This window comes from Cygnus olor, chromosome 28 (assembly GCF_009769625.2).
Source record: "Cygnus olor isolate bCygOlo1 chromosome 28, bCygOlo1.pri.v2, whole genome shotgun sequence".
Classification (NCBI taxonomy): Eukaryota; Metazoa; Chordata; class Aves; order Anseriformes; family Anatidae; genus Cygnus; species Cygnus olor.
In genome coordinates, this window is record NC_049196.1 from 2,124,104 (window position 1) to 2,137,649 (window position 13,546).

The 13,546-nt window shown below is 40.5% G+C and overlaps 2 protein-coding genes across 6 annotated transcripts; both read right to left on the minus strand.

The window, feature by feature from the left end:
• Positions 1-753: 753 nt before the first annotated feature.
• On the minus strand, positions 754-10,858 carry LOC121060901 (feather keratin B-4). Of its 5 annotated transcripts, none has more exons than XM_040539083.1 (3): positions 8,983-9,155; positions 7,576-7,876; positions 754-1,284 (listed from the first exon to the last, which is right to left on the minus strand). In XM_040539083.1, exons 1-3 carry the CDS (start codon positions 9,121-9,123, stop codon positions 1,211-1,213), a joined length of 516 nt encoding a protein of 171 aa, XP_040395017.1. In that variant the 5' UTR covers positions 9,124-9,155; the 3' UTR covers positions 754-1,210. The 5 variants fall into 5 exon arrangements, with proteins under 5 accessions (XP_040395017.1, XP_040395019.1, XP_040395018.1 ...); XM_040539085.1 differs by lacking the exons at positions 7,576-7,876; positions 8,983-9,155 and adding exons at positions 1,779-1,892; positions 2,884-2,919 and having other exon boundaries at positions 754-1,582; XM_040539084.1 differs by lacking the exon at positions 754-1,284 and adding an exon at positions 10,821-10,858 and having other exon boundaries at positions 7,114-7,876; positions 8,983-9,073.
• A 1,831-nt stretch (positions 10,859-12,689) lies between these two features.
• LOC121060649 (feather keratin 1-like) lies at positions 12,690-13,043 on the minus strand. Its single transcript, XM_040538595.1, has one exon. It carries the CDS (start codon positions 13,041-13,043, stop codon positions 12,690-12,692), a length of 354 nt encoding a protein of 117 aa, XP_040394529.1.
• Between the last annotated feature and the right edge of the window lie 503 nt (positions 13,044-13,546).

Consider the following 13,546-nt stretch of genomic DNA (forward strand, 5'->3'; position numbering starts at 1 on the left):
AAGGGTTCCTCTTAAGTGTCACAGATAGGTTAAAAAAGTCACAATCTCCTTCCAGTTTGTAGATCAAACTGAGAACAGATGAGTGGAGGTAGCATTTCAGCACTCCCCATAATTTCTAGTGTTCCTCATATTCCTTCAGATTTTCCTCCAGTATCTCCACCTCTTTTTTTTTTTTTTTTTTAATAACTCCTCTTACTTATTATGTCTACAGAAGGATGAGGAGAAATATGATTTCCTTCAGTGAACTTTTCCCTGAATTTAGGCTATTCCACTTCTCATTGAAGGGGAGCTCATCCCCTTTCTCAAGTGAGCCTATTCCTCCATTCTCATCCCTCTTCGAAGAAATCTATGTCAAATTAACAATTTTTCATAGAAGAGTGATATCAAAACAGTTAAAGGACCCATTTCCATCTCCATAGTGCAATAGGTAAAGGGTATTTAAAGAAAGTAAGCAGAAGCAGCTTGCTTACTTTAAGATTGCCTGCTTATGCTACAACAGGAGGCATACCCATTGCAGGGGAACCTCATCTGTTTCTAGCCTTTGACAAATTTTCTTCAGCTAGATTTACCATATATAGAAAAAAAGGAAAAATGTTGTCCACAACTGAAATCTGACTCATTCCCATTTAACAATTGGTTTGAAGTTATTTGCACAGTAGTTTCTGGCATGGATGACATGCAAACAGACCTGTTTCACCACAGACAGTCTTGAAAATGGGCTGAGAGTAGAAAGAAACACAGACAGACTCAGAATATGATGCAGCACAAATTTAATGAGGTTGAGGAATGGAAGGAAGCAATGTAAAGTGTAAGGAATACATTTTCAAGGTCCAGTAAGGACAGTACCCACTCATCCCTCCCACAATGACACACTCAGCAAAATGAGATCTTCCTTCTTTGTAACTTAAATGGACTGTACTAATTCAGTCATGCAGAACAACTTCTAATAATTACATATTTTACCTAGTCATTATCAAATACAAAAAAGCATAAGCGAACAAGACATCTGATCAGAAATATATAGTAAAGCATAACAAAAGACAAGCAAAGGCCTGATTTTAGGAGATGCCAAGCTCCCACAGCTCCATGCACTTCAGGTGGAATTGTGGGGGCCTAACACCACATCTGAAAACCATGGCCATGAGCTCTCTCCTGCGTCAGGTCGTGCTTCAGCGTTTCTGGTCATTTCTTCGCACTTGCTCCTCATGCTTTAGCATGGCCCACAGAAGCCACTGCGGTAGGTGTTGTAGCGACGGTAGGGCCGGCCGTACCCACTGCCCAGACCTGGATAGCCAAAGCTCCCAAATCCCAAGGAGCTGCTGGAGGAGATGGGGACTCCCCCAGCACTGAGAGCGCTCCCCACAGCTGCAGATGCCGAGGATCCCACAGCGGTGTTCTGAGGGAAGGAGCTGAGGATGGGGCCAGGCAGGGTCACCACCACAGGAGAGGGCTGGATCACCACTGTCGAGTCCTGGCACTGCCGGACACAGGGTTCATTGCAGCTGTTGGCGAGTGGGGTTGGGCCACAGGGGGTGGGGGGACACAGATCATAGCAGGACATTGCTCTGGGGTGGAGGTAAATCTGAAACAGAAGGAAATTAATGCCATACAAGAATTGGATTAAACTTCTCTTTAATATAGCAAACTGACAAGAGATTAAATGGGGAGCAAGATAAAATTTTTGCTCCAGAGTACTTTGAAAACAGGGTTGAGTTTGCATTTTCTTTAAGGAGACTGCTAAGGAAGGTAGCACTAATGCATTTTGCTCGGTAACTTACCCTGAAGCCTCCGTGGTTAGTAAACTCACCCAGGAACCGGGGCATGTAGCGGTGCTGAAAACCTCGTCGCTCACACTGCAGAGAGTGCCCTAACCACATGGCCATAGTGCTACCCTGGAAAAAGGGAACTTTGAACACTTCCCCTTGCAGTGGCTGCACACAGGAAAGCTATTAGGGCCCGGTGTGTCCTAGAGAAATGGACTGATTCTGTAGCCTTCAGAGGAAGGTGCTCAGCTGGAATGGGTAAGACCTGGCCTGTTATTCCTGATCCAAGGCTGGCATATTTGCTCAACAGTCAAGGATGACAAGCATCCTACCCAAAGCTAATACAGGAAATAATCTTCCCCATTTCTCTGTATCACTTTCTTTCATGCAAGTCCCATCTTGGAGGTCCCTTCTCCCAATTTTAAGACACTGGAAAATAGAAACTGAAACACTCAACATTTGTTTGACAAGAGATGGAAGGCAGGCAGCTGAATTCAGGAACACTTCCACTTTTTGTCTTGCTATTAACATTAAAAACAGTAGCAGCTCTCAGAAGCTACCGTAGAAATCTGTCCAGTTGTTTGGAGCATGGGGAGGCAGTTGGTTAAAGATCACTCCTTATGTGCAGAACTATGAGTTGGGATTCAAAGAGAGGCATGGACTGAGGCTTTCTGCATGATGAGCTGGTGACCCAGGACTGCAAAGAATAAAATGCCAGTATTGGCCCCCTATTTCTCTGAATGTCTGGTCTTTGATAAATATTCCACAGACCAGCACACTACTCTGAACAGACCTAAGAAGTGACTGCAGATTTTTTTTATGTTCAGTTGCCATATCTAATAACTTGTTTGGATCCTGAAGTTGAATAAATGGACCTTACTGTCTAACTAACATGTGTCTAACTCCCCCATTCCATGATTTTAATAATTGGCCACCAAGAGAAAACATTCTCTTTCATATGAAAAGCCCTCCCAGCTTCCTCCCTCAGAGGAAAAAAAATAATAAAATAATTAATAAAATAAAAAAAAAGAATCTACTACAATATTAGAGAGGAAAAGCTACAAAATCATCAAGGTAACAGTTCAACATATAGAAAGAGAACAGATGAGTTCAGACTTACCCTATACACGAAGGCAAGGAAGGCAAGAGAAATGGATGGAAGAACCTTGAGTTGCTCAGGTTTTTATACTGCATCCCAAGTTGCCTGACAACTTGGGACGTTCTTTGTGCATGAAGTTATTTATGAGCCACTACTGATTACACGTTTTTTTGCCTTAGTATTTGTGCTTATTACTGCCTCACTTCCTTATCTTGTGGCATGCATATCTGACCACAAGTTTCTTTCATCTTAAAATATTCTGGGCCAAGTTAATTTCTGGTAACATTAGAATAATTAATTCAGAAAAATTTATTCTGCCTTCAAAACTCTTTTGGATCTGCCTGGTGTCATTAAAGGAGATTAAGCTGAATTTACATAATACAGTCCCTTGTACAAGCCCTCCTCTGCAAGGTAAATATTGTTGCAAATCATGAAGAATTTAGCTTTTAATGAGTTGGAAGCCGATCCATGAGCAGCTGTAGTTCGGGGATTCCAGCTGCTCTCAGGGAGAAGAGGAGAGAGATTGAGTTTTTCAGAAAATGGCTGGGAATGCACATACAATTTACACCCAACTCAGGCCTCAAAATGAGAGAAAAAACTCAATATTGCCAAAGTGAAGGGAAATGAAGAACTCTGTGAGAATCAGGAGGAACTGAAAAGAGTTATGGCTGTGTACAAAGGCCAAGATATAAGTAGAAAAACTAAGATACCACTTTGACATGAAAAAAAAAAAAAAATGTATAACATGTCCAGACCAATGAGATAACATCAAACTATTCTGTTTCTGTGGAAGATTCTGAAGCACAAATCTTATACAGCATCTTTCCTGGCTGTCTAATTCTGGGCCTCATCTCTTAGGAGTTTTTAATTTATGGAATCCACAGATGCACCTTTATTCTTATCTCAGACCTCAACACATCAGCAGCTGCTTTTAAGCTAACTTCCACATGTATAATAATGCTTGGTGACATTTGTTCTCAAGGAAAAGTCCTACAAAGGATATTGCTTTGCAAAAGTGACCTGTGGAGGCAGAAGCAGTCACATACAAGATTTCTTTCTTTTGTGTTGGAGTATTAATTTCTCCTGCTGCCCCTGTAGTACTGGTACATGATGTGTTACAGACCAGTGGCAGCCCAGTGCAGAAGCATCAAAAATACATAAAATATCAGCAATTTCTTCACTTGCTATCATTTTTTTTTTCTGAACTGTGCAATGACATCAAACTTCTTCCATAGAAAGGGCTTGCAGGATAAATAGTAAAGGGGTAAAATACAAAAGCAGTCCTTGGCACAGAGATCAGCACTCAGGTCTTTTCTCTCCTAGCACTTTACTTACTTAGACATGCAAATCATCTCCAAATTATGAGCGTCTTTGTGAAGATCCCCTGGGAACAGAAACTTGTTTGGCTTGGTTATATGTTCCTGAGAACATCAAAGTTTATCAGAAACTTTTATTAAAACTCTAGGCATGCAAAGTATCATATTATGTGGAACCTTAAGATATGCGACCCAGATATGAATCCTCATATCACTTCTATAATAATCTGTTATTAAGATTTGGGAGTACAGGTCAGTCATTGGCTTCTAAAATTTATGTCACTGTTGCTGGTGGCAGGAATTATGGCTATTTCACTTTTAATTAAAAAATACCTCAAGGTTTGTTTCAAGCTATATCATATTCCAAGGAGATTCAAAAAGAAATTACTCTATCCTTTTTTAGCTTCACCAACCCTGGTCATTCCTCAGTATTTCTCCATACTCTGAGGGATTAGCAAGCTTTTTCAACAGTTATTTAGGGAATTAATTTGCATAGCAGTACTGATAGATGATTTTAATCATTTAAAAAAATATATTCTTTCTTCCAAGCTCTGCTTAAATAATTTTAAAATCAGACTCAGAGTTTAGAAAAGGACCTAGCAATGTTTTCAGAGATGTCTATGACCTTCCTTAAAAGTGATTACAATAATTAGTGTTCTAAGTCCAGCCACTTTATTGTACAGTCAGAATGACTTCATGTCCTGATCTTTGGGCTGAGTTAAAGTGAGTGAATCAGAAGTTCATGGCTGTTTCTATATAATCAGAGACAGGTCTGTATATTCATATTATAATTAAAAGTTTTTGCATAATGTGAGAACATCCTCCTGAGACACCTGAAAGTGACTAAATGGCTGAAAAAAAGCTCTTAATCAAAAGGGAACTGGAATCTTACTCACATTAATCTCTGGGCAATGGCTCCAGACACAAAATTGACCCCAAAATCTGTGTGTGGAAACACAGACACACAGAGAACAGAGCAGTTTCCCTGATGAGAAGACTGCCACTTGCAATAACTTTTGAGCTGTAATTAATTAGCTTGTTCAAAGAAATGGATGCCTCAGAGGCTTTGAACGGTTGTACAAATCTGTAAAAGTCCTTACGGCACAGATCCCTCCTGTGCAGTCCCCTTCTCTCACTGTCGACAGTGGGTTTGATAGTTATATCTTTAATCTCAGACCTCAATCTTAGCTAATTGTACTAATACTGATGTTATAGACAGCATTGCAAACAGACTGCACAGCCATTTGAAGTTCACACAATAATCTAGGACACCTGGTTTGAGGCCATTGACAGTGAACTCTGCTAATAGCCTCATAGTATTAGGACTTAGTGCTTAAAACCAAAGATACATATGTATCTTAAGGTTGTTTTGTTCAACCAGACTGGGTATCTCTGCTGTTTCTGTTGCAAATTGTTGCTGCAAATTGTTGTTTGACACAGGCAGATGAATAATATGCGCTCTGTGTATAATCTGGGATGGCATTTGGTATAGGCACAGCCTGCAACTTGAGCTTCACAATATCAACTTATGCTGCTCAGACACCTCCCCTGAAGGCAAGGATGTTCAAATATAGGTAGATATATACAGTCCTAAAAGTTCATACCTATATCATACATAGCTATTTTCATTGTTAATGATAATCAAATATTGTTATAAAGAACTTTAAAATGACTAAATTTTGAGGTTTGGCATCTTACTGTGGTCTAATAAGCTTAAACAACTTATATTACAATTTCTCTTTTTGTCAAAAAATAAATGTAACTAACTTCTGCATAGAGACCTGTGGAGTATTTCTGCAAAGAGACAGCTTGTAGTGGGGTTGTTATACCAGAATTCAAAGGGCACAGCAGAAGAAAACAACAACAACAACAATTAGTTCATGCTAGAGGGAAGAAATTATTTACTCACCAGAGCTTCTGCAGAACACCACACCCACAATGGGTGGGCTTTAGTTATTTTTCAAATGTGTTTGAATAATTTTTTTAATGCATATGTTAATTACATTTCAAATTGTAATTGTGCAATTAGAATTTCTCTACTCATGGCCCTATGTGTCAGATCCACCTACCTCACAGAAAGATGTCTCAGTGCCAAGACAGAAAGACAAATGCATACTTGGAATACATCAGCTCAGAGCAAGGGGTTGCCTATTATCATTGGTATAAATCCTTTTCGCAGTCCCTCGTTTATTTCTGGCAAGGGTTGCATGAGATCTCACTCATGAATTTTGCCACAATTACATGCCAGGTCCCTGATTTTACATTTACTTCCATTAGTCACTTTGGAAGGAAATGATCACAGCCTACTTGCTTGGAGTTGGAGACGCAGGACTAACACACACTCTTTTAAATCCTTTCCATCCCAGTAAGAAGAGATGGGTTTTCATGCTGAAAATAGACTTTAAAATTACAGATATTATCATGGGATGAAAACTCAGTCTGTAATTTAACTCCACAGATGCCTGCAGCCAGTGAGTGCATGCAAATATCTCCACCAAACCCAATTATTTCAGCATCACAGAAGCACTAAGAGCACTGTCTACAGTAGAATTTCTACACTTAAGTAGTCTCAGATAAGCTGGCATTAATTACAAAAAAATACTCAATATGATTTGCAGAGGGAGCAGGTTTCTTCTTAGAGCATAACCCTGCCAAATTCCCTATGGTCTTCCTACCATGCATCTACTTTGCACTTACATGCACGTACACACACACACACAGACTCTACTTCGCTGCAGAGTATCTACCTTGTATATACAAGGAAGCCAAAGTTTCCTGGCTGTAGAAATGATTTCTTGGCATAGAAGTAGTAAGCCGAATATTTAACTCTAGTCAACATGAAATAGTAGCTGTTAATTACTAAAAAAAAAGGTAAGAAATTTTACCAAGAGCAGGCTGCTAGTAGGTGTTACCAAACAAACACCAGGAGACTTGGTTTATGATGCAGCATAATTTTAATGAGAGCAAAAAGTGGAATAAAAAAGTACAAAGTGTAAGCAAATATTTCTAGGAGTCAGTAAGACAATAGCTAATATGTCTTTTCATCCTAGGTTTCTTTTCTCAATGCTGCTGTGTACTGAAACTATAAAGTCCCATCTACAGCAATAGAAGAAAAAAAGTTTCATCAGAAATATGAAGTATTCAAAGAATAAGACAAGCAAATGCCTTATTTTAGGAGATGCCAAGCTCCCACAGCTCCATGCACTTCAGGTGGAGTTGTGGGGGCCTAACACCACATCTGAAAACCATGGCCATGAGCTCTCTCCTGCGTCAGGTCGTGCTTCAGCGTTTCTGGTCATTTCTTCGCACTTGCTCCTCATGCTTTAGCATGGCCCACAGAAGCCACTGCGGTAGGTGTTGTAGCGACGGTAGGGCCGGCCGTACCCACTGCCCAGACCTGGATAGCCAAAGCTTCCAAATCCCGAAGAGCTGCCCCCAGAGGAGATGGGGACTCCCTCAGAGCTGAGGGTGCTGCCTACAGCAGCCGAGCTGGTGGATCCTACAGCGGTGTTCTGAGGGAAGGAGCTGAGGATGGGGCCAGGCAGGGTCACCACCACAGGAGGCGGCTGGATCACGTAAGTTGATTCCTGGCACTGCCGGACACATGGCTCGTTGCAGCTGTTGGCGAGTGGGGTTGGGCCACAGGAGGTGGGAGGACACAGGTCATTAGAGGACATAGCTGCAGGACAGAGAGATGTCTGAAACACAGCAAAGAAATCATATGCAATATAAAAGTTGTATTGAATTTATAAAACTCAGATGTGGGGTTAACATGGGAAAGTAACTAGACAAGGTGGTTAGAGGGATAATCATTTCATAGAATTATAGAATCACAGAATCATTCAGGTTGGAAAAGACCTCTAAGATCATCTAGTCCAACCTTTAACCTAGTACTAATGTCATTTATTAGGCCAAAATCCACAGTGAGCAGTCTGAAAATGACATAGAAGTTTCTTGTATCTTTTTCAAGACTGCTGGAGCAGGTGGCCTCTGAACCATGCTGCCAGTTGTGGTAAAACTCCCCCTAACCCTTACGAGCAAAGGCATTTCCCATTCCTTGGCAATTTCCCCTTGCAGCAACTCAGTGGAGATGGTGCCACTGTAGCGGAGATGGAGGACAGCTGCTGGAGCTACCATCTGGGTGGAAACGCTGAGCCTTATCCTGACACATATCTGAGTTTAATGCCTCAGCGCTAGAATTTACTCTCTAGCAGCCCATCCAGAAGCATTTGCAGAATTGTAGAAAAGTGTTTTAGATGCACCCTTTGCTCCCAAAGTACATATGACCAGAACAGGCAGACATGGAGTGGGAAAAAGGATTATTTTCTTGGTCGGAAGTCTTGCCCTAGTTTGAGTTCAATCTATTTGAGTCTCCTAGGATCTCAGCTCTCCTGCCAGTGGAATAGAGGACTTGGGATAGATCCCGGAACTCAGAATACATTTATTTTTTGACTAGTCCCTATATCTTAAGACAAGACTGTATTTCCAGCCAGGTCCTTTGGCTAGCTACTCCCTTAGCACCAGCCTCTAAAATGGAGCATGAAGCTGAATGTTTTGAGAGACAATATTCCCAGTATTGAAGTTTAAGTCTTGCATCATTACACCCTGCTTCACAAATAAATAAAGCCTTTCTGTTTGATAGAAGTAAGCCTTTCTAATTTTCCTCCCCAAAAGGAAAAAACAAAACAAAACAAAACAAAACAAAAAAAACTAGCAATGTTTATAAAGAACTAAGAACAACAAAAAGCAGTCATCAAAGTCACAGTTTAGCATTTAAAAAGACACTGGGTAGATTCAGACTTACCTGTTCACCTGGGCGAATAAGGCAAGAGAAGTGGATGGAAGAGTCTTGTGTTGTATAGGCTTTTATACTGCATTCCAGACCGCCTGAAGACCTGAGACATATACTATGCACAAAATTATTTAACAATACATACTTTTGCATGCAAAATCCACCAAACTGATTAACTCATTTTTTCTTTTTTTTTTTTTTTTCCCCCAAAATCTCTTTTGGTATTTCTCTATTTTTCCCCTCCCCTTATTACACTCACATTCCAGTACAGGCAAAGCTTTCATCTTCAGCAATGAGCACCCATTTAATTCCTTGGAAGACTGTGGTGATTCATTTGAATTACAGCAATAATTACATTGCGTCCTAAGGCCAAAGTACATTTTGTTTCATTTCTGTCGTCAAGACATTGCTTAAGGGGAGCGTATGTGATGCACAGTCCTTATTCAAGACTTCACTTCTTTAGGTGAACAATTGTTAAGCTCTGAGATGCAAGCTTGGGCTCAGTTCATGACCATTTCCATTTCAAGGGGTCGGCCTGACCGCAAGATGTGATGCATTATATATATTCCCAAATTTTGCATTTCTGCACTATTTCAACCCCACACAAACATACAGTTGAGAAGAGCACCAAATTTCCATGAGTATTGCAAAAGGTAGAGAAAATTAAGACCAGTGAGAATTGCTGACCAGAGACAATAAAACACTTCCTAGAGTGTTTTATTGTGGGCTAACCCATACTTTTTTTTTCCCAGTTTGTACAAACACAGCTAATATACACACAGGACTATATTTTTTAGCTTCTTTTTCCATGTGAAAGTCGAACAATCAGACTTTAATGAAAAAATGTGATGACATGATCTTATTACTTCAGGGACTTTATTAACTGCCTCTAATTTTTTATCAGATTTCTGCAATCTTTCATCTGAAGAATCAACATTACTCCTACATGAAACCCCAGCAAGTCAAAGGGATGTACATCAATTTTCACATCAAATTAGATAGGAATATGGATATTAAGACTGCTTGCAGTTATTGGTTCTTAAGGGCAGTCTCTGCCTGAGCTAAACTACAGCATCAGTAGAAATCGCACCCAGCATTTCTCCATTATATTTATCATTACATGATTTGTTTCACCTCTGCAGCCTGCAGTGGCCTGACAGAAATATTTGCGCAGATGAAAAGTATTCAAAGAGCAGGGATCAGGTCTCTTCTCTTAGCATCACAGTCCTCCAGCAAGAGATGTGAATTAACTCTCAGTGAGGAGTATCTTTATACATAGGTTGGTCTTGGTCTTCAGAAGAGCAAAGGACTTCAAAGTACAGAATAGCTTTTCACTAATGGCTCAAACATGCAAAGTTTCATGCTACCTAAATTTCAAGGTACGTGACAAGATCTCAGCTCTCACATCACCTGGCTAACAACCTAATTTCAAAGTGTGTGAGTCAAGATCATTCAAAGGACTTCACAAACTAACTCAAAGTACACGCCTTCAGAAACAAATTATTTTATTAAAAAATGTCATAGTTGATTAAGAAAGAAAGAGGGAAATGGGAAGGGAAGGGAAGGGAAGGGAAGGGAAGGGAAGGGAAGGGAAGGGAAGGGAAGGGAAGGGAAGGGAAGGGAAGGGAAGGGAAGGGAAGGGAAGGGAAGGGAAGGGAAGGAAAAGGAATTTCTGTAAAATCCTATAACTCTAAATATTTTAATGATTCTCCAGGGGAAAATTTTCCTCTCCTTTCCGACAGTTACTGTCCTTCTCCTTCCACAAAATCTCTAGCTCACATACTACTTTAGAAATTTTTGAAATGTATTTCCTTTGTAAGTGTAAAGAGTAAGTGAAAGAAATCACTCACCTGGGGAATTTTTTCCTTTTCATCCTTAAAACGAGGTAGGCAAAAAATGCTACCTTTTCCTCATTCTTCCCTCTAGTAACACAAAATATATACCCTCCTTTCCTTGGAGGGTATATAATATCTTAGAAACAGCCTGCAAATACTTCAATTGACATTCTGCCAGTTTAGTCTAATTGGCACCTAGCAGAGTTCAGCTAAAATGCTGTGAGTCTTTGGATCTTGGTTTTTGGGACTGCTAAGACTGGTGAACCAGGACTGAACAGCTCTCATGTATGGATCAGTGATGGCGTTTCACATTCCATGCACTCAATTAAAACACTTTGTGTAACGACAGAGTGCTCCCATTAGGCTGGTGAACTACCAAATTGCCAGAGCTGACAAATCACTTACATGAACTAAAATTTGTATCATCTTTATGTTGACTTCACAGGCGTGAATGTAACAGTACAAAGTGTTTATTTAAACGATCCACAAGTCTTTGAGATGAAAGAAGCTTTGAGGAAGGCTTTTCATCTGATGCCAGGATGAGACTAGACTGGTGCATAAACTATAAACAAAACAATTTAACTACCTGGAACAATTTAAGTCTTGGGGGCCATTCAACCAGCTGCAATAGAATTTGTTTGATAACTAGAATTATTTGAATGCCTTAAACATTTCCCTACATGAGAACGCCTTCAATTTTTTCCCAAAAATCTATTGCTTTAGTAGCTTCAGTGGCTGTGCAATACTGGTTTTAATCTCAGGTACTTACTTTCAGCACTAATAATTTACTTGAGAGAACTCCTAAGGTTTTGACGCCTACCAGTGTCCTGTATTTATTAGCATGCTTCATTCCATGTGCTTTCTGTTGGAATTCTGTAGCGCTACAGACAGGACATTAAAGACAGCCAGGCTTTTATTAGGAGCCCTAAAATAGACAGTACTTCTGCAGTAAGTAGCAAGCAAATAGACCAAATGGTTTTGCTCTGTCTCTCACAAAAATCTATGTCTATACCTTTCTTGGGACTTGTGCTGTTGTTCATGTTTGACCTTATGAATCCAAGCATTCAGGCAGTGATTAGATGGTTAATCTTTCTTTGCACCCTGCAGCTCTAGGTCAGAGTTATTGAGAGTGAATCACAACAGGATTCCTTAAAACAAACAAAATTATAGGCTAGATTAGATATGCATTACTCAGTATGTCATTGTTGGATAATAAAACGCTTCCTGTCTTGAGAAAACTTTCCTGACAGAGATGCAGAAAGTCAAGTATTACAATAAATCACTCTGGAATCAATACGCATTTCAGCTGCAATATATGTTCTTGATCTCAACCTCTAAATATATCTTATTTTCCTCTTATCGGTGTTTCTGCTAGTATTCATACCATGTCTCTGCCTGGTACTGATGACCTACACAGTGATGAATTTCACCCAGAAAAAGTTACAAAGTAAGGTAGGATGGGGAATAAAAATAACAGAAGACTTGGAATATGGTAAAACTTTAATAATACTAAAGAGTGCATTAAAATACTGCAAAGCAACAGGTTTTAATAAGGGAAGAAAGGTGATGTGTCTCACAGACAGAGCTCTTCTTTCAGTGTAGGACTACACCTTGACAATCAAGTCCCATCTACTGTTTAAAGTATGTTTAGCGCTAGGCAGTATCAAATACAGCAATGGGTAGCAGAATTACATACTTGATTAGAAATACAAAGTAGCATATTAAGAACAGGGGCCTCATTTTAGGGAATGACTAACTCCATGCACTTCAGGTGGAGTAGTGGGTGCCTAACACCACATCTGAAAACCATGGCCATGAGCTCTCTCCTGCATCGGGTCGTGCTTCAGTGTTTCTGGTCATTTCTTCCTGGTTGCTCCTCATGCTTTAGCATGGCCCACTGAAACTGCTGCGGTAGGTGTTGTAGCGACGGTAGGGCCGGCTGTACCCACTGCCCAGGCCTGCATAGCCAAAGCTTCCAAATCCCAAGGAGCTGCCACCAGAGGAGATGGGGACTCCCTCAGCATTGAGTGCGCTCCCAACAGCCGCAGATGCTGAGGATCCCACAGTGGTGTTCTGAGGGAAGGAGCTGAGGATGGGGCCAGGCAGGGTCACCACCACAGGAGAGGGCTGGATCACCACTGTCGAGTCCTGGCACTGCCGGACACAGGGCTCATTGCAGCTGTTGGCAAGTGGGGTTGGGCCACAGGGAGTGGAAGGGCACCGCTCGTAGCAGGACATGGCTGCAGGATGGAGGCAAGTCTGAAATACAGGATCAGAAGAAATGCAGCATAGGAGTCATATTGCAGTTTACTGTTTACTCATCTCAGGTACCAGGACCACTGGAGCTTTCCAGGTAACCTTTCAAGAGTCAAGTGAAGAAGTAAAACCACTTCTTAACTATACTACAAGAAGATGGAGGCTGGAAAAGTCCTTTATCAGTTTTTGGTGATCCAATGGAATAAATTGCAGCAGAACAAAAGGATACATACCTGTTTCATGACTTATATTTTAGTATTTTGATTTGCTGTCTGGAAAGACACTACTGAGATCCAACCTCAGTATTAAAAGCATTGCAGAAGTAGTAATTATGAGTAATTCCTAGCCACAATTCCTAGCCATGCATTTATGGATAAAGTTCATCGGACAGATGGAAAATGGAATGAAGAATTATTTTCCAGGTGCCAACTTCATCTAAGAAGAGGTACAAATTTCAGTACCATTTGGCGTACTTGAAGCTGAGC

What these genes read in the sequence shown, in the direction of transcription:
- LOC121060649 (XM_040538595.1), bottom strand. Translation starts at nt 13,043, where the DNA reads ATGTCCTGCTACGAGCGGTGCCCTTCCACTCCCTGTGGCCCAACCCCA.
- LOC121060901 (XM_040539083.1), bottom strand. Translation starts at nt 9,123, where the DNA reads ATGCAAAAGTATGTATTGTTAAATAATTTTGTGCATAGTATATGTCTC. An exon ending in TTATTCGCCCAGGTGAACAG is followed by an intron (nt 7,877 to 8,982) that starts GTAAGTCTGAAT and finishes GCTGTGTTTCAG; the next exon opens with ACATCTCTCTGTCCTGCAGC. An exon ending in TGGAAGCTTTGGCTATCCAG is followed by an intron (nt 1,285 to 7,575) that starts GTCTGGGCAGTG and finishes TTGGCTATCCAG; the next exon opens with GTCTGGGCAGTGGGTACGGC.